Genomic DNA, 21494 nt, shown 5'->3' on the forward strand with positions numbered 1-21494 from the left:
AAAACGGTTTTAAATAGTGTTGGAATTCTATTCGTTAATGTTTGGTGTTTGCTTGAATATGATACTACAGACTTTTATTCTAAGGGGATAGAAGTTTGAATCTGAGCATGTTTTGTTCTTATATCACAATCAATTCCTCCGTCCTCTTACCACGGCTAGTTCTAACTTTTAGAAACGTCTTTCAATATCTATGACCAACTGAATTATACTCAAAATGCACCAATTTTTGAGATGTATGATATATTATCAAAAGCTCAGGAACAGCTAATAAATGGACCTGGTCGTCGGACATATGTCATAATCATCAAGCATCACATTCAGAAGGGGACTTTTAATACCCGAGCACATTCACACACACACACACACACACACACACACACACACACACACACACTTTCAGTTGGGCCACGTGAAGGTTTTTTCCACTGCGGAGTTTTCTTCCACCACATCTTGTCAACAACAACTCGTCTCCTTTAAATGCGCTCAAAGTCAAAGTGACGCGCTCTGACGTCATGTCCCCCACACACGCGAAACATGACGCTGCAGGTGTCCCCACGTGGTGGGTTGTTTACGTCTTCCAGGAACATTGGAAGAGCTGCCGGCGAAGCAGGGGGGAGGCTGGAGGGGGGTCGTGACACGGCGTTCCTGGGTCGAGTTACGGTGCTCAGCAGTCGGAAAGACACGCGGAGACTTTAACGCTGCGGAAATGTCCAGCTGAATGTCCTCGTCTCCCTCCTCAAACGGCTCTTTAAGCAGCAAAAGACTCCAGCAGTACGTATTGTTTGTGTTTCAGAGATCTTCTTTTTTCATTTTTTCTTCTTCCCTACAGGCGCCTGTAATTCAAGTGACGTCATCAACGCTTTAAAGCCCGAACGTAGCAGTCGGCGTGCTTTAGAATAAGAATAAGAATTTAGAATAAGAGTTTGTTTTCAGTAGACACAAGTTTGATTTGCCTGGAGCAACATGTTGAGTAATGTCTAAACACCACGTGACACCATTTTGTTACTTATTGTTTTTTTCCTCCCAGATAAATTCAAGATGCCTCGGCTTGGAAGTCTGTTTACACAGTTCCACCTCAGCTCCAAAGCCCCAGAAGGTGGTCCAAGCCAAAGCCCACACGCGACCCCAACGCTACCTGACTTTGTACAACATGTCAGGTGAGCAGTGCGCCTGTGTAAAGTTGGATTGATACGTCCATCTGTACATCTCGCTGTGTACTTCCCACCAGGCTGCACGGCACCTGTCAGCTCATCGTTTGGGTTTTACAGACCCCTCTCACTGCTCCGCTCGGGTTTTCCCTGAAAGAAGACCTCCGTACACTGGAAGGCCCGACGGCAGGCAGACAATGTCAGCAACTTGCTGGATAACTCAGTGCAGCATTTAGCAGCTAACGCAGCTAGAGGACTGGGTGGAGACTAAAACCGAGCTAAAAGGAAGGGGAATACTGCACTAGCATCAGTGTAACGGATCGAAACACAACTCCGACTGAATGCTGATGTTGCTTCGTGTCTGTTGGACGTGCACAACACATTTTCTGTGGTAACTCTATAAAAAGTGAATATTTACGTAGTTTATTCCACGGCTCTTCAGGGGCCAAATCTATTAACGCAGGTTCAGGAGTGTTCTTTTTGCACAAAATACCTCTTATTGTCTTTTTATATTCTTGTCTTTTCCGTATGTACTTTACTCGTAGGAAACTCACCGGGATTAGAAAGGAAGACGTCTACAGCAATCTGCGTATCCGCGACCAGTTTCAGGCCGCCAAAAACGAGATCGACATGGTTATCCTCACGGGTTGGTATCCACAATAAAACGGCATTTCATGAAATATGTGTGCAGTAAATTGCAGAGTTACTGGAATGGCAGTGACACACTGAGTAGAGCCGTTATTAACTTGATAATTTATTCCTGTGTTTACCCGGCCGTGTCAAGTCACAATTGTAGCGGAGAAAAGGCTTTATTAAAGTGTTCCTGTAAGCCGTGACGGAATGAGCACCAACACGATTAAACTAAAGGCACCAAATGGAATCCAGTCGTCCGTATAGTTTTGTTACCCTTTGTGACGTGTCAAAACATCTTCATATTCACATTAAAGTTTCGTAATCCAATTATTTATATATCCAGAAGTAGTTAAGCAAATTAATTTCTATAAAATGTTTTATATCATAATACAAAGTGCTATCGTGATATCAAATGGACATTGATGGAGGATTTTACCCATTTTTCCTAAAGGTTTTGGCTACAGAAATAACAAGAGTTTCTATTGTATTCTACTCGTATTGTGTCTCAGTAACTCTTCCCATCGGGTTTTCTTCTCTTTACCAAAAGGCCAGGGGATCTTCTGCGTGGATGTAAAACCCTGGAGAGGCACAGTGTCTGCTCGCACCCACAACTGGCACGTGCAGGTGAAGGAGGAGGAGCAAAATCTTACCAATACTTGCATTGAGCAGATTGAAGATCCCCTCAAAGCTATCATGGTAAAAAAAAAAGAAAAAATACTGAAATAACATATTGAAAGCCTGAATGTCAAACGGTCTGGCCCTCTTGTGTCCAAGGTGCAATCAGTTGTCCAGGACATTGTTTTCAACCCAAACTTCAGCTGGGTGAAGAGATTCTGAGTCACCATAATTATAATTTATATGGAAATTTGAAACACCACAATGGGGCTTCCCAAACTTTCCGAGTGGCCGCTCTTCATTTGAAAGACCATAATTATGGTCAGAAAGGGGAGCGAAAGCGAGCAGGTGCCTAAACACAGCTGTCACCTTATGTGCGTGGGTCTGTCAGGAGTCGTTCATTTCCATCTCTATAGACGCTCCGTTTGGACTGATGGCAAACACACACACACACACACACACACCGCATTGTTCACATAGTTCCGCACGAGCATATTAACTTAATTATTCCATACAAAGCAGACACAGATTCTCCGTCTGTATGATGTCTTTCAGTGGGTCTTTTTTTTTTCCCCAAACTGAAAAGCATTTAATAAAATAAACTCCCAATGTTGAACTGGTAATCAGATTAATTGATTTGCCAATGATTAATTATCCATGTTAGTTGAATCTATTTATTTGAAGATCTAGAAGCCCCTTAAACACTGTGCATTTTGACACGTTATAGCAGGGGAAACATTGCAGGGGTGCAACTGTTAAATTAAATGATGATCCCATTCAATGTGATGTGTCAGTCTTTGAGTGCGCACAAAACCAGGGACATCATTTGTGTTATGAGTTACATCTGCGTTCTCCCCGCAATGACTTGTTCAAATGGCTGCTGTCAAAAGAGCCCTAAACAGCACTAACACATTTTGATTTGTTACAAAAAGTATCCATGTTCATTGTTTCCTTAATTCGTAAAGACGAAATGATAAAATCCGAAAACTAACATCATATTACTTATTATTTTTTTCCCCTCTAGACCAAGACCGCTAACCTGCGCGGCCATTTGAAGAGAAGTGGAGTGTCTGTGCGGCAAAGCCTCTTCTTCCCCAGGGTGATCTTCCTCTCTCCAGACTGCCAGCTAGACGAGGAGCTGAGGAAGAGGAGGGAGCTGATCTCTCACGGCCAGACGGACGACTTCCTCCGATCTTTCAGGGAGGGCTACATGGCCTGGATATCCGATGCACTGACTCCATCCTGGCTCTCCGGTGAGCGGTTGCATAAAACATTAACACTTGGGAGTATATTCAATTGATGCTCGACGAAAAGGAAGTGCAGTCTCCAAATCACTTGTTTGAAAATAAGATCAAATTACAATGGCGTGAGTAATAAAGGTTCAAGATGTTTTAGTTGGTAATCCCTCCTTTTTTTAAAACGTTTAATCATCCAGGTTGTTTCTATTGATTCTAGTTCAGTGGTCTGCCTTGTTCTCTCCTGAGTCTGACCTTTTGTTGGGCGTCATCCCTCATTTCCCATTTTCTCTTTCAAACCAGTAAAATGAACGCTCTAAAAGTACTTAAGATGGCATTATAATTTAAATGACTTTGCCAATGTTTAAACCGACCAAACGGGATTTTTACATTTTGAAAAACGCCTTACAGGAATGCAACCCGGTCGCCGTTCTGCTCAATGTTTCCTTTGCTCTTCTGTCCTGACAGGTCGTCTGTCGTACTCACAGATGGAGTCCGTGCGGGGGGTCCTGAGGAGGGTGGGCACATGGGATCTGGTGAGTCTGCACTGCGGCGAGCAGCTGAAGGGAGACTTCCAGGGCTGCCAGTACATCGCTCTCGACCGACAGGAGACGGAAACACTGGAGTTCTCCAGAGTCGGGGCCCTGTCGGCTGACTCGCTGTGGGCCCTGCTGGGTCACACCCCTCAGGTCAGTCCACCGTGATCAACCAGAAGTACGGGGTGTTTGAACGCCCCGCTCGAATGCCGGGTCAACGGCTCCAAATACAAATGCAAAGCGAGAAGGCCTGCGTGAATGTGAAGACCAGCAGGTGGCAGTAGTACTTTGTGATGGTTTGATTTGGGCTGGAGGTTAAAGAACATCACAGCGACAATTATATGAAAACTGTAAAAGGGTTCTAAAATAAAGGTCAAACTACTTCTGTATCAACACTCGATTCGAAATTCAAAATTGCGTGTTTATATATTAGAAGTAAAGTAATAAGACTGAGCGCAGAAAAATAAAATCTAAAAGAAGAGGTTTCACACTCGTACGCGCTGGCAGTTCATTTCCAATTAACACCCCTAGAGTTAATTACTGCCTTAACTCTTCAGTCTTTTTATTGCGGTAAGTGACTCTGCCGGCCTGCAAGGCAATTGAATGCGAATTAGCATCATTTGAGCGTACTCACATTCTCTGATCTGATTGGTTGATAATTATTGTTTATGCTATTGGAAGGCAATGATTTGGCTAATTGGTTACACGTTGGCCCTCCCAGTGGCATGAAATGGCATCTTAGTGGTCAATGTTGCATTGAATGTAAGCTTGATATTTACTCACTTTTTTTTAATTTATTTTTTTTTATACTTGAAATCACTCACAACCATTAAATTTTACGTTGTTGTGCGATGGTGCTTCAATACCACTTGTTAGAGAAATTCTCTGAATGAAGACAAAGGTCAGAGGTCTCTTAAGGTCCGGTGGGTACGGCTCCTGGTCAGCATCCATTACGGATTCCTCACCCACCCTGAGCACCAAAACACTCGTGGTTTTCCTTTCACACTCCACTCAGGCTTTAGTTCACCCCCCCAAACATCCAGACTGTATGTAGTCTCGCCTCCAGCTGCTGTGTATTTGATACATGACCCAACAATCATTAGACAGTCTCCAGTGGGCCCTTTTCTCGCCCAAGGGGACACACGCGGCGACAACAAAATATATTATTTTCAAAGATATATTTGTAAATGGAGGCGTAGCCGTGCCCCATACATCATCCAGAAACGAGACTATATGGTGAATATCCCATCACCATAACATGACATGTTCAATTACAGTAGACAGGTGCATATGTTTGTTTCCCTTTTTAAGATTCCAGGCATTGAGCCGCGATATCCACAAAGAAAGTTAGATTTTCACCCTAGATTTTGTACGAAACGTAACATTTGCTCTTTGAGGCTTTGATGACTGTCTCACCCACTCTTTTGAACCCCCCCCCCCTCCCTCGTATCTTCTCTCGTGTGCAGCAGCTGCGAGGGGAAGCTCGTGGGGGGGGGGGGGGGGGGGTGGCAAAGGAACTTGATAGCTCCCCCAGGCGTATTTTCAGAGCCCAGAAATAATGCATGCTTTTGATTTGTTACTTGTAAACACGCAGGATAGAAGATCTGCGATATGAGCCACGGTTTCACTCGGGCATCTGTTTGGTCGCGAGAAGCGGCACCAGATGCAGCCACCAAGCCACCGTGGAGGCACTAGGTGTGTTTTTCCTGTGGCCTCCGTCGATTACTCTGAGGAGAGCGGGACGTCTACATGTCCCCAAAGTGGAGAATGATTGAGTAGAGTGGCTGTAATTTATTAATTATGGTCTATATTCTTAGACCACGGGTCTGGCTTCATTCAATTTGTATGGATTGAGGGGTAATTACGTTGGGTGTGCGTGTTTGGGGGAGAGAGAGAGAGGGAGAAAGGGCTAAAGATCTATTCATGTCATAGTTTAAAGTGCAGACTACTTATGTTGGTCATCTTCATGTCATCTCCTCTTCTGAAATTGCGACTTCCTTCTACCAGTTCATATAATCCAGTTCCTCGAGGAGGAGGATAAACGGGAGTCCCGCGTTGAAAATAAATAAGTAAACTAATCCTCCTTCCTCTCGGCCCCCGCGTATGGAGTGTCCAGTAATTGCAGAGCTGAGAAAACAACAATTGAGTTCCTACGAGCGTAACTCGACTACCGCAACCACGTCAGCTGATTGATAGGAGAGAAGCCACCGGGCGATACAGGCTGACAGATTCACAGGCCGACATCTCGGCTGACCAATGATCCGACTGCCGGGTCGCCGTGGATACTCGCGCTCGTCTTTCCGACTGCCTTACAGATGCCGCACAGATGTGGCTTGTTCATTTTTCCGGCATTCCCCTCCGCGCGGCCGTCTCCCGGGCAGCACGCGCCACGGGCCTGTAACGAGGGGGTCTGTCGGGCAAGCGCCCCCCCCCCCCCCCGGTGCTCGGCACAGAAAAGGCAGAAAGGGGAGACATCAACTGCTTTGTGGTGGTAATGAATGGAGGCGCACAAAGGGCCAGGAGCCGGACGTTTACAAAGCCCTGCAAATTCTGCTGTCTAAATAGATAATGTTGGCAGCCGCTGCAGCTTTTTGCTTTCTTTTTATGTAGAGGGGGGGGATTATTTCCCCCTTGACAGAAAATATAGGTAGCCCCTATTTATATTTATAAAACATGCCATTCACCTGTATGTCAGAATCCTTTTATATGCTCTATAAAATGTGATTTTCTTAACAAATGACTGTACGAACGTGGCAGTGCCTGTAATTACTTTAAAAGCCTGTGTACTTGTGAGTGAATGCTGCTGACCACAAAAACAACACAGAAATGTGTATTTTCCGTTACCAAAGATATTTAAGTTGTTTCTCGCAGTAAGTGCACTTAAATCAGATTTCCAGTCCCTTAGAGTTCAGCGTTCATCGGGTTCATCAAGAACCCGACTGGTGAAAGAATGATTTTCTGTACTAAAGAAATAAAAGAAAATTGTGGGGAGATAAGCGGGATGTTCAGTTTTCTGTGATTGCAGCATTGCTCTCTTCGGAAAACTGGAATTGGAAATAATTTGCGGAGTGTGTGTGTGTGTGTGTGTGTGTGTGTGTGTGTGTGTGTGTGTGTGTGTGTGTGTGTGTGTGTGTGTGTGTGTGTGTGTGTGTGTGTGTGTGTGTGTGTGTGTGTGTGTGTGTGTGTGTGTGTGTGTGTGTGTGAAGCTACAGAGGAAAGCTAACCATGCAATTACACATGAGAAGGGTGCTGCAGTATCACAAGTGTCCGTAATGAACTAGTGAAGACACCAGCACTTACGCAGTGGAAGGCAATGATAAAAGCTGCCTTGTAATAGCGTGTGATTAAACTTGGTAAAAATCTATTTTTTCACTCAAGCACTAAGCCACAGTGAAGAGTCCCGTGGAGAGATTCTGCATCTGTCAAATTGAAGATGACTCGATGTGTTTCCTCCAAATTCCCACCCCAGCACGTAATACCAGGCGTGTTTGAGGGCTCTTCAAGCGCTCTTTTGTTAATTTAGTTAAACATCAACCAGTAGAGTTCATGTTTTACACATTCCTACTTAACACACGTGGAGATTGCGTTTCAGGAAATTTGAATACATGTTTAAAATAAAGGCCCAAGCCATTAATATGCTTTGAATGTGAAATGAGCTGCGGTTTTGCCAGACACCGGTAAATGTCTAACACCAATATATATCTTGTATGTTTGTAAGGTTTATTTCATCGTGGTGTACAGTACAATAATATAAAATTGTAAAATATACTATTTCATATTATTGCACTGTACTAATACAGTAATATGACAATAGAGTTTTTCACTAGTAGTTGGATAAAACAAGCGGTAAGATGACTTTGGGCTCCGGGAAACTGATTTCAGCATTTCTACACTATTCTATTGACAAAATGATTAATTAAGAAAATAACGGGCGGATTAACTGGTAATGAAATAATCGTTAGTTGCAACAGTGATATGATCATAGCCTACTAATATGGCTCCACGTGAGTTCAATAAAGGATCCTATTTCATTATTACCCAGACCTTTGCTCTGATATATTTAATAAGACCAAAAGCTGCATACAAGATTTTTCCTATTAATGATTCGCTGACCATCATCCAATTTAGCATCAAAAGCTAGATTTAGTATCTAATGGAGACTTTTCTTTGGTCACTGGCCAAGATGTTCATTTTAACTCGGGCAGCTCAGCTATTTGTTTTGGGGATTCAGGATATTACAGCGGTCCCCACAGTGTAGCTTGTAAGATATGATCAATGGGGAGTCATGAATAATGAAGAGGCCGAGTGGAGCAGAGACACTTAATTACAGCTTCAAAAGCCATTCTCGTTAATTGAGGAGAATAAAGGTGGTGAAGTGGACTGGCAAAAATTTTATCTCTGACTTTTTTTATTTTATTTTATCATTATTAAATAGAACCCCTCCCCCCGGTGATATCTGGAAAAAAAAAAAAATACGTCTTTTGGTAATGGTAAAAGTTCTCGCTGTTTTCTCATAATGACGCATGTTCGACATTTAACACGGTAGTTTATTTTGCCCGCCTAGTTCATTTCCTCTGACAGCAGACTATCGTTCTTTTAATGTGAAGGCTAATACGCTGCATATCCAGACAGTGTGTGGCCGCTGTGCGCGCAGCAGATACAGCATGTAATTGACAGCCTTGCCATCTGTTACAGTTACGTGAAATTATGGATAAGCTAGTTAACAGACACTTTGGCCCATTGTCTGTTGTTTTGATAATCACCCTTAATAACGGACGGCATCAATATGGTCTTTAAACCCGATTTGGGAGTTAATGGAGTCAGATGGGGGCAGTCACTGTATGCTCTGGGGGGTAATGCTGTTAGAGATGTTCGTAAAGAGCAAATTAAATCAGTCATAGATTGTGCCCCCCCTCAAGTCGGCCAGACAACCAGACCCATTGAGGGAAAAAAAGGAGGGGGATTCATATTTTAACCTCCCGCAGAAAATGCACTTATGTGGATGGAAATAAAGTCCGAGCCGGGTGAATGGATGTAAATGGTTGTTGCCGACAGCCTAATGGCTTCCTGTTAGCTGAGGCAGGTTGGTTGGAAGCAGAAGTAGCTATTCAGTACTTAACCAGCAATGTTTCTCGTTCATCGGTTTAGACAAATGTATTTGTTGACGTGGTCGGTCATGTCACACAGTTCCGGCGTCTTGATAAATGGGACACACCTGGAGCTCCATTTTGACGTTTGAGGATTTTGTTCAGGTGATTTGTTGGACAATAAGTTATTGGACTCATACTAATTAATTCCTCCTTTTTCGTGCTAAAGTGCATTTTTGATGAATAAAATGAATGAACCCATGAGGTTGTTTTTTTTGTTAAGATCTCACTGGTTGCAGACCCACAAACGCAGGGATTTCCTGCTTTTCGCTCCACATCTGGAGCTGCTGCTTTTGATCACATGGTTCATTTAAAACCAGCACTTTGAAGATCGCGATTGATTTACTTTCAGTTAATAAAAAATGAAAAAAAGAAAGCATCCAGAGCGATTGATACATCAGCCTCTTTGGCACCCATCTTCACTCTCTCAGCACGTTGTTAATTTAGTCCACACTAGTGTTTACCTAATTGCCTGTTTAAATGCGTCCCAAAACCGCCGCCCCTCTCGGCAGCTCCCATCCCATTTGGCGCGTCGTCACACAGGTGTGTTACCCGGTGTTCCTCCCCGTCTGTGTCTGGTGAGACACGGCCCGGAAACAAAGAGCGCGCCGTCTGAAGCCGGTGTGGCGTTACGCTCGCTCAGAGTTCAGCTGAAACACTGCACCCATTGCTCCAGGTGACGCCCCTCCACCCCCCGCTGACTGATACCCCGCTGGGGTTCTTTGGCCTTTATCAGCAGGGGAATCTGAACTTTATGAATGGCAATACACACACAGGTGTTGACACGTCCCGATACCCAATGACTGCGGTTCTCCGCGTTATTGGGGTTCGTCAGACCTCTGATCGCAAATTAATTGCTTTTATAATTAAATAATTAAGATGTGCGAAGTCACAGCGCAAAGACGTCCCTACAGGGAGACGACGGGCGAACCGGCGAGACCCGTGTGAGCCGGCAGGTGAGGAGACGTCAGAAGGAGCTGTGCTCTGGAGTTGAAGAGGGCAAAAGGTGAACGGTGAACCAGAGGCAGGATTCACGACTGTTAGCAGACGGTAAATAAGAAGACGGAGTTTGTCTGGCTGAAATGTGAGGAGTGATCTCATTCACCCCCCCGCCCCCGACACACACCGAAAGTGAGAGGCGGATCGGGGGTAGACTCCGTTAGGTGAGCTCTTAGCCCTTTGTGTGACACCCAACCTTCGCCCCAAGGGACCTGCCTTCCCCATTAGGTGTTACACACACATTCAGGCCTGTCTGTGCTTGTAATGGTAATGATTCTGGTACACTTGTGGACATTTCACTGTCAAAAGGGAGACATTATTTTCCCCAACTATTGATTTTTCTTTGTCTGGTTGATGGATGTGCAGATGTGGCTGCTGCCGTTAGCATGCAGTTTGCACAAAACAAATATATATATATATAATTTTAATGTAAGCTACTCCTTTTACACTTTATTCTGTTGTCATTTAGATACATTATTGTCTTTACCCTGAGACACTTGGCTCAAGTGACTGAGACTGAGAACGCGCAGTGACAGTTACTGTACCTGACACACACACACACACACACACACACACACACACACACGCGTGCTCTGCTCAACAACAGCTGCCGGGCGACCTCGACCACACAGAATTTGAGCTTCTGCCAAAGACGGCTGCACGCTTCCTTCCTGTGTGTGGCGCAACACGGCCGAGTCCAGCAGTTAATCACATCACTTCAGGTTCCCTTGATTTCAAAGGATACAATCATTTATGTTTTGGTTAAAACATCTGGGTTTAACTGTGTGGTTCACAGTGAATATGTTGGTATGTAATACATCATTTTAGCCCCAAACTGCAGGTTCCGTGGGAAACTCCCAATAATATTAATAATACTAATGATCTGATATTTATTATTTGATGTTCAATCTGATATTTATTTACACATCTGTGCAAACTAACTACATGTGTAGTTAGTAACTAATTACAATAAGATTCCATATGCACATATCAACTCTAAATGATTTAGCAATTTGATGGCATTCAGTCCTTCAGTCAATGCTACAAAAAAAATAGAATTCAATTCATCCACAATGAATCCTTGTACAAAAACATGACATCCTCCGACAGGAATTCGATGCTGTCCAAAGCAGATCAGGAGTTCACACATTTTTCTTTAATTCTTTAATCATGGAGGTAAATGCTTCATGATGCTTTCCCACGTAGGCAGCATGTGTGCTTCATAGCCTCTCCTGCTGCTCTGGCTATACGTGAATATTTTTTCTTCTGCCTGTCAGGTTTTTTTAATGTGATGCAAAAACAGTATTGTGTCTGTGCCACAAAGACGGACGCACTCAACTTTACTTACCATCAAATGAGTTAATTGCAGATTACTGCTATTAGGTTTGTGTGTGTGATTTGATAGAATAATCCCTTTGTGGTGTCTTTGTGTTGGTTTATGTGCCTCCCTGCCACCAGCTGTCATGACCACATTTTTTTCATGCATTCTAAATTAAAAGACACTCATTCTGAAGTGTCTGATGCTATTGTAACACAAGCCATGTGGCATTCGGCCATGGCTCCGTGGCTGCAATATAAGACACAATTGTTCCGGGGGGTTTCCTCGTTTTCTCCCTGTTTTAATGCGCAGTAATAAGTAAGTAAATGGTGGAAAGATGTGTCTGAAATGGCACCGGCCTTTGTTGCAGATAATTAGGTTAGCAGCGAGAGTGCGCAGGTGTTGAGGGTGTGCTGTGTGCTCGTGTTGTGTTATCGACTTCGCTCATATTCGTAGGCCGTCAGGGGTGTCGCACTTCCCATCAGCCCCAAAGCTCACCAACCTCTTCACTATTAAAATGATCACTTTCAATAGCAGACAAAGGAAAGAGGGAACATATCTAGTGCAGGGTATTCTCCCCACCTCTAATGCTTATCTGCCTTTTGATGTCGGTGTAATAAAAGGCCTATTGGGCTCCCACAATGACCTGCAAAATGGACAAGGGCCGATATACTGGGCTCTGACTGTCGCTACCATTAACTAAAAGGCCCAGACATTATGGAAAGCCGCGGATGAAAGAACATGGAAAAAAAATAATTGAAAAATTGCCTAATGCTAAAGTGAAAGAAAATGGAACTGTGAAAAGGCGCCGTACTATTCTGTTATGCCCTGTAAATGCAGCCAAACAAGAGATGCAGCGAGGCATTCTTTTTGAAATGGATGTGGTTCAATTACCTGCATGTCTAAATCTAGTTAAGGCTTCTATTGTCAGGCTCAAACATAGCAGGCGGTATTGGTGTAATGTTAAAGCGTATTATGGCCTACAACCTACAGAAAAATCAAGAGAGGTGTCTCCATTTGAGATATGGAGGGGAATTAAAAAAAGCTCAGAGTGAGAACGAGGTTAATTTAATATTTATTCTGTTTCAGAAAGTCGTTCCAAAATCCTTTCACAAAAATCCTGCAGGGTTGTGAAAAATATTCCTTTTTTTTAACTCTATTTCAGTGGATGACTAATTGGTTCCTAAGGAGGATCTTTGTTAAAGCGTTATCTTCCAATAAAAGGGAGAAGGCATTAGTTTTACTCTCTAATATATTTAGTAGAAAACTAGACACACGTTTAAAACTGTAACGGACCCTCAAATAAATAATAATCGATTAAGTTTGTCTAAGAAGAACATATTTACCTCAAATCAATATTAGTTCAAACTAGAGATTGACGGACGTTTTAATTTGATCCGCTCTCAGACCTCATGATCAGTGTTTATGTCGATCTTCAGCCGACAAACCCACAGACAAAGCAACAGCTCGTCCACGTAGAGGTCAAATGTGAAAGTCGTGAGCGCCTGCTTTGCTCCAGGCCGAGGTCCCGGGGGTCGCCTCCAAGAGCCTTGTTCTGTATCCAAGAACAGCACCCCTGCTTCTGTATGACGGTTCGCTTTACGATCTCAATGGTGACCCGATCTCTGTGCTACTCTGCAGGTGACCGTCAAAATGTACAAGCGTGGATCTCAGGGCTGGCTGGGTAAATCCCTGAACGCCTCCATCACCATCCCCTCCAACACCGCTGTGATCTTCAGAATCAGCGGGGAGGAAGAAGATGCCAAAATCCCAGCAAACACCATTCACAGCATCTTCCTCAGCAACTGACAGCGTGTGTGTGTGTGTGTGTGTGTGTGTGTGTGTGTGTGTGTGTGTGTGTGTGTGTGTGTGTGTGTGTGTGTGTGTGTGTGTGTGTGTGTGTGTGTGTGTGTGTGTGTGTGTGTGTGTGTGTGTCAGTCAACGAAATGGCAACCGAGGTGGCTCTCCGGGGAGAGGAAGCATTCTTAATTACAATTATTCAGATGCAAAAAAAAAAAAGGAAACTAATTTAGCTCAAACATACGTTTTCAGTGAGCATTTATTGAAAGATCCCCGATTCTGCAGTGGTAATATTATGTTAATACCAAATGGTTTCAATTAGGCTGATTAACTTTCTCTTGTTTTGAATTTCTAGGGCCGGCCCACACTTTACACCAGCCATTAACTAATCATTACGCCAGCTGATTGTGTCACATCGCTTCCCGAGTGAAGTGTTTCACGTGTTAATTGTGGCGGTTAAAAGCCGGTGGCCTCCACCTGTACGATTACCCGCCTGCGTGGGTTGAATGTGCAGTGATTTACGGTCTGTTTAGAAAGTGCAGCTCTGAGGTGCTTTATTAATATGCTCCGTCGCACAGGGAGACGATAACAAATTAAAGAGCGCACAGGCGCAGCCTCCCCGCTGCCATTGACTGTCGGAGCCACTTTCCCTCAGCTACCAGGCGCGCGGGGCCGCGCTAACAGCTAGCAATTGTATTTTCTTTGCCTGGCAGCGGCCGAAACGAAGTTATTTACATGGAGATATCGGTGCCTTTAGCTAATGCAATAGAAGGAGCTCTCTTGTGTTGATGGTATCTCTCTGCATGGCATCTTTCTACCTGAAACATCATTACACTGTACTCAAGCCCCTCGCGTTTTTCAAATGTCTGTTTACTGTTTTTACCTGAGGGAGAGACTGGACAAACGGCACCGTTGCGTTTGTAAGTGCACGTTTTCTACACCGGCTGTTTTCGGATATTGCTTGAATGTTCCGATTAATTTATTGCCTGCAAACATATTTGCAAAATCTGATTTCTAATGATGGTCCTCAGCTACTGTCTTCGCCACTACACTTATTTACAATATTGACAATTTTATAAAATCTGGCATAAGAGGCGTTGTGAGACATTACAATATGTAATTCTTTTTTTCAATTTTTTTACTTAAAGCACTTTCAAGCCAACTTTTACAGTTACAACCATACCCTTGAGTTGATTCATTAAAGCACGGTTGATGTGGCATCTACAAGTGATTTTTATGGTGTATAAATTGTATTTGTACACGTGTGTGAAATAAAAAAAAATCTGATGATTTAATGCTTGTTATTCATAGTCACTGAGCCCGGAGGTTTCTTCAAAGCATCCTTTGGAAGATGGAGTGCAGCCATCAACTGCCGGCTCTGCTCTCTGAAAGCATGCAGCTCGTCTCCCGTGCGGTAAAAGTCTGGATATTAGGAACGGATGACTGACCACGGGGACAAAGAGAACTCTTGTCGGGCAGCGCGCCGGCGAGAAGGAGGGGAAGCGGAGCGGAAATGGACATGGAGATCAGACCAGAACATTGTGCGACAAGGTAACAAGGTAAAGTGATCCCGGGCTGCAATTCCTCTGGAAACCAAATCAATGAGGGTTCTGTTAAAAGTGCTCCCGCAAATGGAGTTTAGGATGAATCTATTGCACAACACAATCAGTTGTAAATATGTTTTGGTTTGCAGTAAACATGTGCTTCATGTATTATCCAGAGGATCTCTAGGTTACATGTTTTGACGTACAGAAAGACGTGGAGAGTGATGAAGTACAAGTCTTGACCCTGCAACAAGACCCACTTTGACCTCTCGCCGTTCTGCACGGTCCACAGGGCTGCCGGGTCAGGGGACTGGTTTGACCTCCCCTTTGTACAGGACATGCAACTGTAGAGCAGCCGGGACATAAAGGACAGATCCCTCTCAAGTGACATATGCGAAAGAATGAGCCGCCGCTGCCTCAACCACAGTGCGGCATTCATACGGGTTCAGTACTCAAGGACATAACTGTTTATTCCCCTCTCTAAAAATGCTTCGAAACACTTTGAATGCTGATGCAGTCTGTTTAAAAACTGTTTGACCGTATTATGTGAGCCCCCATCTTGTGCAATTTTGCTTCTTCAGCGTGACTGGCTCAAAGGTTCTGATCAGACGGAGGTCAACGCACTCTTTTTAACTGTAATATTGTCTGAGATGGAAGCCCGTTTCATCTGTAAAGGGCCCTAGAAATGAGATTGTGTTGTACCAAGGGTCTGAGCTGTGTTTACTGTAAGTGGGGGAACTGTTAGCAGTGACTCTTGGCTCTGGTTGTGCCCTTACACAAACACAATGCGAACAGTCAAATTCACTGCAGCCTTGAGTGCATTAATATCCAGCATCACCTTGCTTCTCTTCTATCCAGTCAGCCCTGGTATCTAGACAGACATGCTCACAGTGACACTACTAACATGACAACAATTTCCAATTATTTCAATTATTACTGCAGGTAATTGGTCATGAAGCAAATGGACAAATTTACAATGTGTACGGCTACGGCTGTATAAACTGCTGAGAATCTGTGAAAATACAAATAAGCAGACAGACCTTTTGTTAGCACCATGTATTCTTATAAAGCTGGTGAATCAGAGGGTTAAGAGCGCCTATGAAGAAAAAAAGATGCTTTTTTTAAAAGCGTAATTGTGGTGAAAACATAACTACCAGCTACATTTTGCAGGCTTTCATACTACTTCTACAATGTGGAGATGAAAGGAGACAACGGCCACAACAAACCTGTAACTGAAAGCTGCAGGGTTCAGAGGAGATTAAATCTTCTTCTCTTGCAGAACATCAGAAGTATCATCAAGACTATTGAATGCAGAGTTATTAATACACTTTAACGCCCCCCCCCCCCAAAAAAAAATGAAAGCATGTTTTAGTCGCACATTCACAGGGGAATAAATAAATGGGTAGCAACAGGCAGCGGCGGTAGAAATCTTTAAACAACCCTCAAAAGCATCACAACCTGCGAGGCAACAAAAGACACACAGGAGTGAATGAAATGATGAAATGATGCTTCCTTGCCAATTACTGTGGCGAACGTGGCGGCCGGTGGAGCTTTTTGTGCTTCACAGTCTTTTCTCCCCTTGTCCCCCCGGCTATTGAGAGGGATACATTAGCCAGGCGGGGACGGATGGAGTGGAGAGCAGCAGAGCGCCGCTTTGGCGGCCATGCGGCTCACTTCACGCCGGGTGTTACAGACCTCTCGTGTGACTTCACTCACGGTGCTCGCGCAGGATGGGATTTCTTTTCGCAATGTCATTTTCTTACCTGCTTTTCTAAGAATTTTTTGCAGAGAAATTCAGTGCAAAATATGTGCTCATCTTTTGTCTTTCTTTGGATGGATTTCAGAGATGAGGTTCATGAGGTCTTTTTTATGGTGCCGAAATGAATTTCTTTTTAATACCCCAAACAATGTAGTTTTAGTTTAGGTTAAATAATGTTTCTCAGTGAAAATCTCCTTGTGCAGTTAAGACTGGCCTCACATGAAACGTGACAATTTAAATGCTATATAACCTTAATTATAACATCTTTTGACAACCCTGATATTATATATAATCTGCAAATGTTTGGTGCTTTATTTTCTTTTCTTTTTTCAAGCTCATGCCTCTGGACCACCTGAATGAAGGCTCTTTATTTGTATGGCATAACCATAACGCGTGTGTGTGTGTGCGCGCGTGCGTGCGTGCAAACATGCCGTCTGATACAACTATCAGCAAGGTTAATGTGGCGGATAACGACATCCATCATTCAGTGTCGTTAGCGTTGTCCTCTGACCTGTTCCACATAATGTTGTCAAATGTGTCAGGCGGGCAGATTATTGGGAGGTATGATGATCAATAGGATGAATAAGAGAGAGGGAGAGAGAGCATGTGCAGCGCTGCAGAATGAACCATCCAGCATTCTGCTGCCTTTTCACAAATCTGAAAAACAAATGGCCCAGCCCAAGGCAACGGCCATCAATAATAATATAATGTGCGGATGATGATGAATTAGGGCCAGACTTCTCAGTGCATTGCCGTTAACAACGCGGAGAAACATCACTCGATGAATGCATCGATCCCTGCATTCACATTAGTTTACTTAATCTGCATTTGAGTCGATGGAACAGCGCCGCGTTTTCACTTCACTGAATTCAGGAACAAAAAGTTAATAATGTCCAATAATCAAAAGCTGTTTATGAAAGCACCTCTCTCTGTGCGGCATTGATTGGACTCTGTAATGCACTGCAGTTGCTCGGACAGAATGCACTTAGGAAATGACAAATGTATTTTAAATTTCAATAACATTCTCTGTTTAAGTTGGAGTTTAAACCAACACGTCCGCATCAATAGCAGGCTAAGTATACATCAACTACTACTAATGTGGAACTCTCCCTTTCTTTGTTCTCATTGAACTCTATATCTACGTTGTTGGAGAAGGCTATAACCTGGGAATTGTGCAATTTCACACCTGAATCACAGCATGCTGTCTCAAAGGGTTATACTGTACATGAAGGGTGGTAGTTTCCATAGAATTGCTGCCATTTAACTGCATCGGGATGATGCACCACTGATCAGGAAACTTTAACAACATGCTGAAAGCTTTCCTTTTTGCTCTGCAATGCCAAAATATTAAGCGTTTAACTTCGCTTTAACTGAAGCTCCTTTTGGCATCCTCCTTTAACGTGCGATAGGCTTTAAGGTTTGAAATGATTGTTTTATTCCCGTTGCCAACGTAGCACAGGGACGTTTGGCAATTAAAATAAATGAACACAATCTGCGGCCTCCATATTTGCTATGGCTCTCTTAACAATACTCAACCTGCTGATCCACGGATTCCCAAATCAACTGCGTAATATCACGCGACGGCTCCGAGCTGCTTTGGTTCCGCAGTGGCGTCACTTAAGACCCACGGGACTTTATGTAGCAGGTCAGAGCCTTGTGCTAATATGCTTGTAGGTATATGGCTCGGAGCTGTAGTCTACATCAGAACACGTTACGCACAGGATGATCACTCTCCTCTGTTTTTTTTCCCCGAGGAGCAACAGTATGTCGCCGGCACTAAATTGGCTGATATTAGTTGCGCTGGAATTGGTGTTCAATTTTTCCATCAACGTTGTGTGAAGCGCGTCAAAATAGATACAAGGGAGCCGGTTAAATAGCGCCCGCAGTCACTCAAGGCCGCGTGGGTAACTCGAGCCTCAAAGAGGTGGTGCATCAGTTCTGCTAAGCTAACCGTGAATGCTAATTGAGGGAAGGACAAACTGTAACCGTCGCCCCGTGGTCATGAACTCATTAAACGGCACCGAGGGTTCCACGGACACGGGGAGTGTACAAAGAGGCCGCCCTGAAAGGGCCTGCAATCGGATTCCAGTTTAAGCGGCGATAACAAGTTTTACAAAGCCCCCCCCCCTCTCCTCCACGGGGTCTGCCCTCACCGTATCGCCTTTTGACAGTAGAAAGAAAACTGTCACTCCGAGGCTGACCGCAAATCACCCAAACAAAGAAACAAGCTCAGTTTTCGAGTGGAGTACGTTGCGTGGTCTGTCAGCGTGCCATCAGTTCGCACGGGGAGCCCGGCAGGTGGTTTGCTAAAGGAGGTGGATCCGTCTAGTTTAAGTACTTGTGCCCCCCCCCCCCCCCCCCCCCCCCCTCCTTGGAGGACATTAACAAACAATGGTTAACACCCTATATCTCACCTGTTTGGGGCTGAGCAGAAAAAGGGAGCGAAAGTCACGGGTTGAACTTCACTTTTCTGATTATTTTCACCTTTAATCTCTGCAGCTCTGGTGCCCCCTGGTCATGCATTTTTGAACCTGACCCCAGTGCACTGACTGCCCTCCACCTCTGTTTACATACATTCATCAGTTTGACAGGCGGCGTGAAAGTAGATTTTCCACAACATCCATTCAAGTGAGTGTTGACTGCTACATTTGGGCTTAAAGTTGAATGTACAGAAACAATTAGCTAAATTAAATGAGTCTCCTTTGCTACTTTCTGGTTCATGTTCATATCTGGTGTCATTTCTTCTTCCAAAAACACCAATCCAAACCTTTACTTTACCGAATGATTAATCTGCAGCACAAAGCCCGGGGAGCCAAAAAGCGACCTCATGCCCAAAATGGGTGACCCTCCCGTCGCGCCCGGAGATGTTTGATTAACAGCAGCCCGGCTCCCAGGTGAGAGCCCCCTTCACCAGGCAGCCACATGCTGTAACGAGACGGATGGCCACGGGTGTGAAACCCACCAGTGCTTTACATGGCCTTGAGCTCTACCGTCTAATTAGGCTCTAATGTAACTACAATGCTCTGGAGGAGATGTTGTGGTGCCCACCAAAGCTCTTTAAAAGCCCCCTTCAGGCGAGCCGGAGAGGGGGGGGGCTCTGAGGGAGGTGAAAACCTGGAGTTTTATTCCCCAGCCGGGATGCACTGCAAAAAAGACAAGACCAAGGCCTTCGTTCTAAGCCCAGGTCAGAAAGAAAAGAAACACTGAAGTTCAGAACCCAATGGCAATAAAACAATTTCAAATGTGTAAATACAGTCTGTTATATAATGAGGCAACCGTTTGATCTTCATTACTATGGAAGAGTCTGCATTATTGCATCGTGTCACTCAAATTTGTGATGCATCATGTGATTTCCCCATTTCCTGCACAATGGCATCATTAGCTTGATACAATATTAGAAAGCGGCTCTGACAGAGATAAGGTGTCTGGTTGAAGGTCATCTGTGCCCTCTTGAGTGAACATAAGAGCCTTTTGTGGTTGGGTTAAATGCACGTGACAGCCTGTTGGAGCACAATCACCCATTTTAATTGTCATGTAACGGTTTCATGTAGAGCCAAACTGTCTGCAACACTTCAGCGGTTTGAAACCAGAGCCTGGCCACACAACCACAGATGTGGTTAACTGGCGCTTTGCTGAAGAAAAAAAATGGAAGAGATGTGTGGATTTTGGCTTGGAGGAAAATGTAAAATTGATCTTATGAAATTTGTTCCATTACAGCCCTTAAACATCCTTTGGGTTATTAAACAAATAAATATTTACTGTCACCGAACTAAAAAAAAAATTTAAAAGAAAATGCTGCAATGCACCTGACAACCTGGCTGCTAAATGACCTTTTTCCAATTTAAAAGAAAAAAACAAAAGATGACCAATTCAGACAGGAAAGCCTTAACGGTTTTAATGCACCCTCACAGAACTCAATTTTCCAATTTAACGGAAGCCAAAGATGACAGGAAACAAGGTAATTTGCTGTGGCCCCAACAACAAACCCAAGGGCCGTTCTCCTCCTGCTTCACGGCTCGGAATTGTGTCCCAAAATGAATGCCATTTCATATTAAGCTGCAGTCATAATCTAACGTCAAAGATGGACTCATTATCGACAATCATGGGAATTAGTTACATCATTTAACCAATCCAGACTAATCATTTCCAGGATACCGCGGAGGCAGATAGAGCCATTAGAAAAAATTGGAGCTCTTAAATAGAATAATTGACATCTATATATTCTCTGCTGCTTTGGCTGAAGGGCTTCAGCAATTGCATTAGTTGCAATTGAAAATCTGAACTGAGGAGAAAAGACACCACTTAGACTTTTGCAGGGCACTGCTCTGCGTTTACTGTTCCCATTCACATAATGCTGGATACTGCTTTTAAAAAAAAGGTCTGTGTCACATCCAACTCTGTCACCAGTGTAACAATTTATAAAACAGCAGATGATAAATTCAGAGCGAAAAAAAAGAAGAAGTATAAACTCACTGGAAAAACGGTGCCATCACTCTTTATCTCCTATAATAATCATCTGTTGAATGGCTTTATGCATGACGGCATCTCTGTGTACATTTCTCAATAAATGAGTTTAAAATATAATCCCATTGCATGTGAAAGCTTTAGTCTGCCAGATGCAGCCGGGGCAGTTTGGTAGTTTTCGCCCTATTTTCCAGAATAGTAAAGCAGGATCTGGTTTAGGCCGCAGACCTCCGACGTCCATCAGTACAGGTCACTGTCTGGGGCCAAGTGGAGCCCCCGGCAATACAAGTGGATCA

The 21494-nt window shown here is 43.9% G+C and overlaps 1 protein-coding gene across 2 annotated transcripts; it reads left to right on the top strand.

Annotated features, from left to right (window-relative positions):
* Positions 1-521: 521 nt before the first annotated feature.
* On the top strand, positions 522-13688 carry LOC120819515 (uncharacterized). 2 transcript variants are annotated; one of them, XM_078103398.1, is made up of 8 exons: positions 522-771; positions 1028-1157; positions 1694-1794; positions 2329-2477; positions 3421-3649; positions 4100-4320; positions 13273-13444; positions 13551-13688. In XM_078103398.1, exons 2-7 carry the CDS (start codon positions 1039-1041, stop codon positions 13438-13440), a joined length of 987 nt encoding a protein of 328 aa, XP_077959524.1. In that variant the 5' UTR covers positions 522-771; positions 1028-1038; the 3' UTR covers positions 13441-13444; positions 13551-13688. The 2 variants fall into 2 exon arrangements, with proteins under 2 accessions (XP_077959524.1, XP_040032926.2); XM_040176992.2 differs by lacking the exon at positions 13551-13688 and having other exon boundaries at positions 13273-13515.
* Positions 13689-21494: the final 7806 nt, after the last annotated feature.

Source organism: Gasterosteus aculeatus, chromosome 5 (genome assembly GCF_964276395.1).
Source record: "Gasterosteus aculeatus chromosome 5, fGasAcu3.hap1.1, whole genome shotgun sequence".
NCBI lineage: Eukaryota > Metazoa > Chordata > Actinopteri > Perciformes > Gasterosteidae > Gasterosteus > Gasterosteus aculeatus.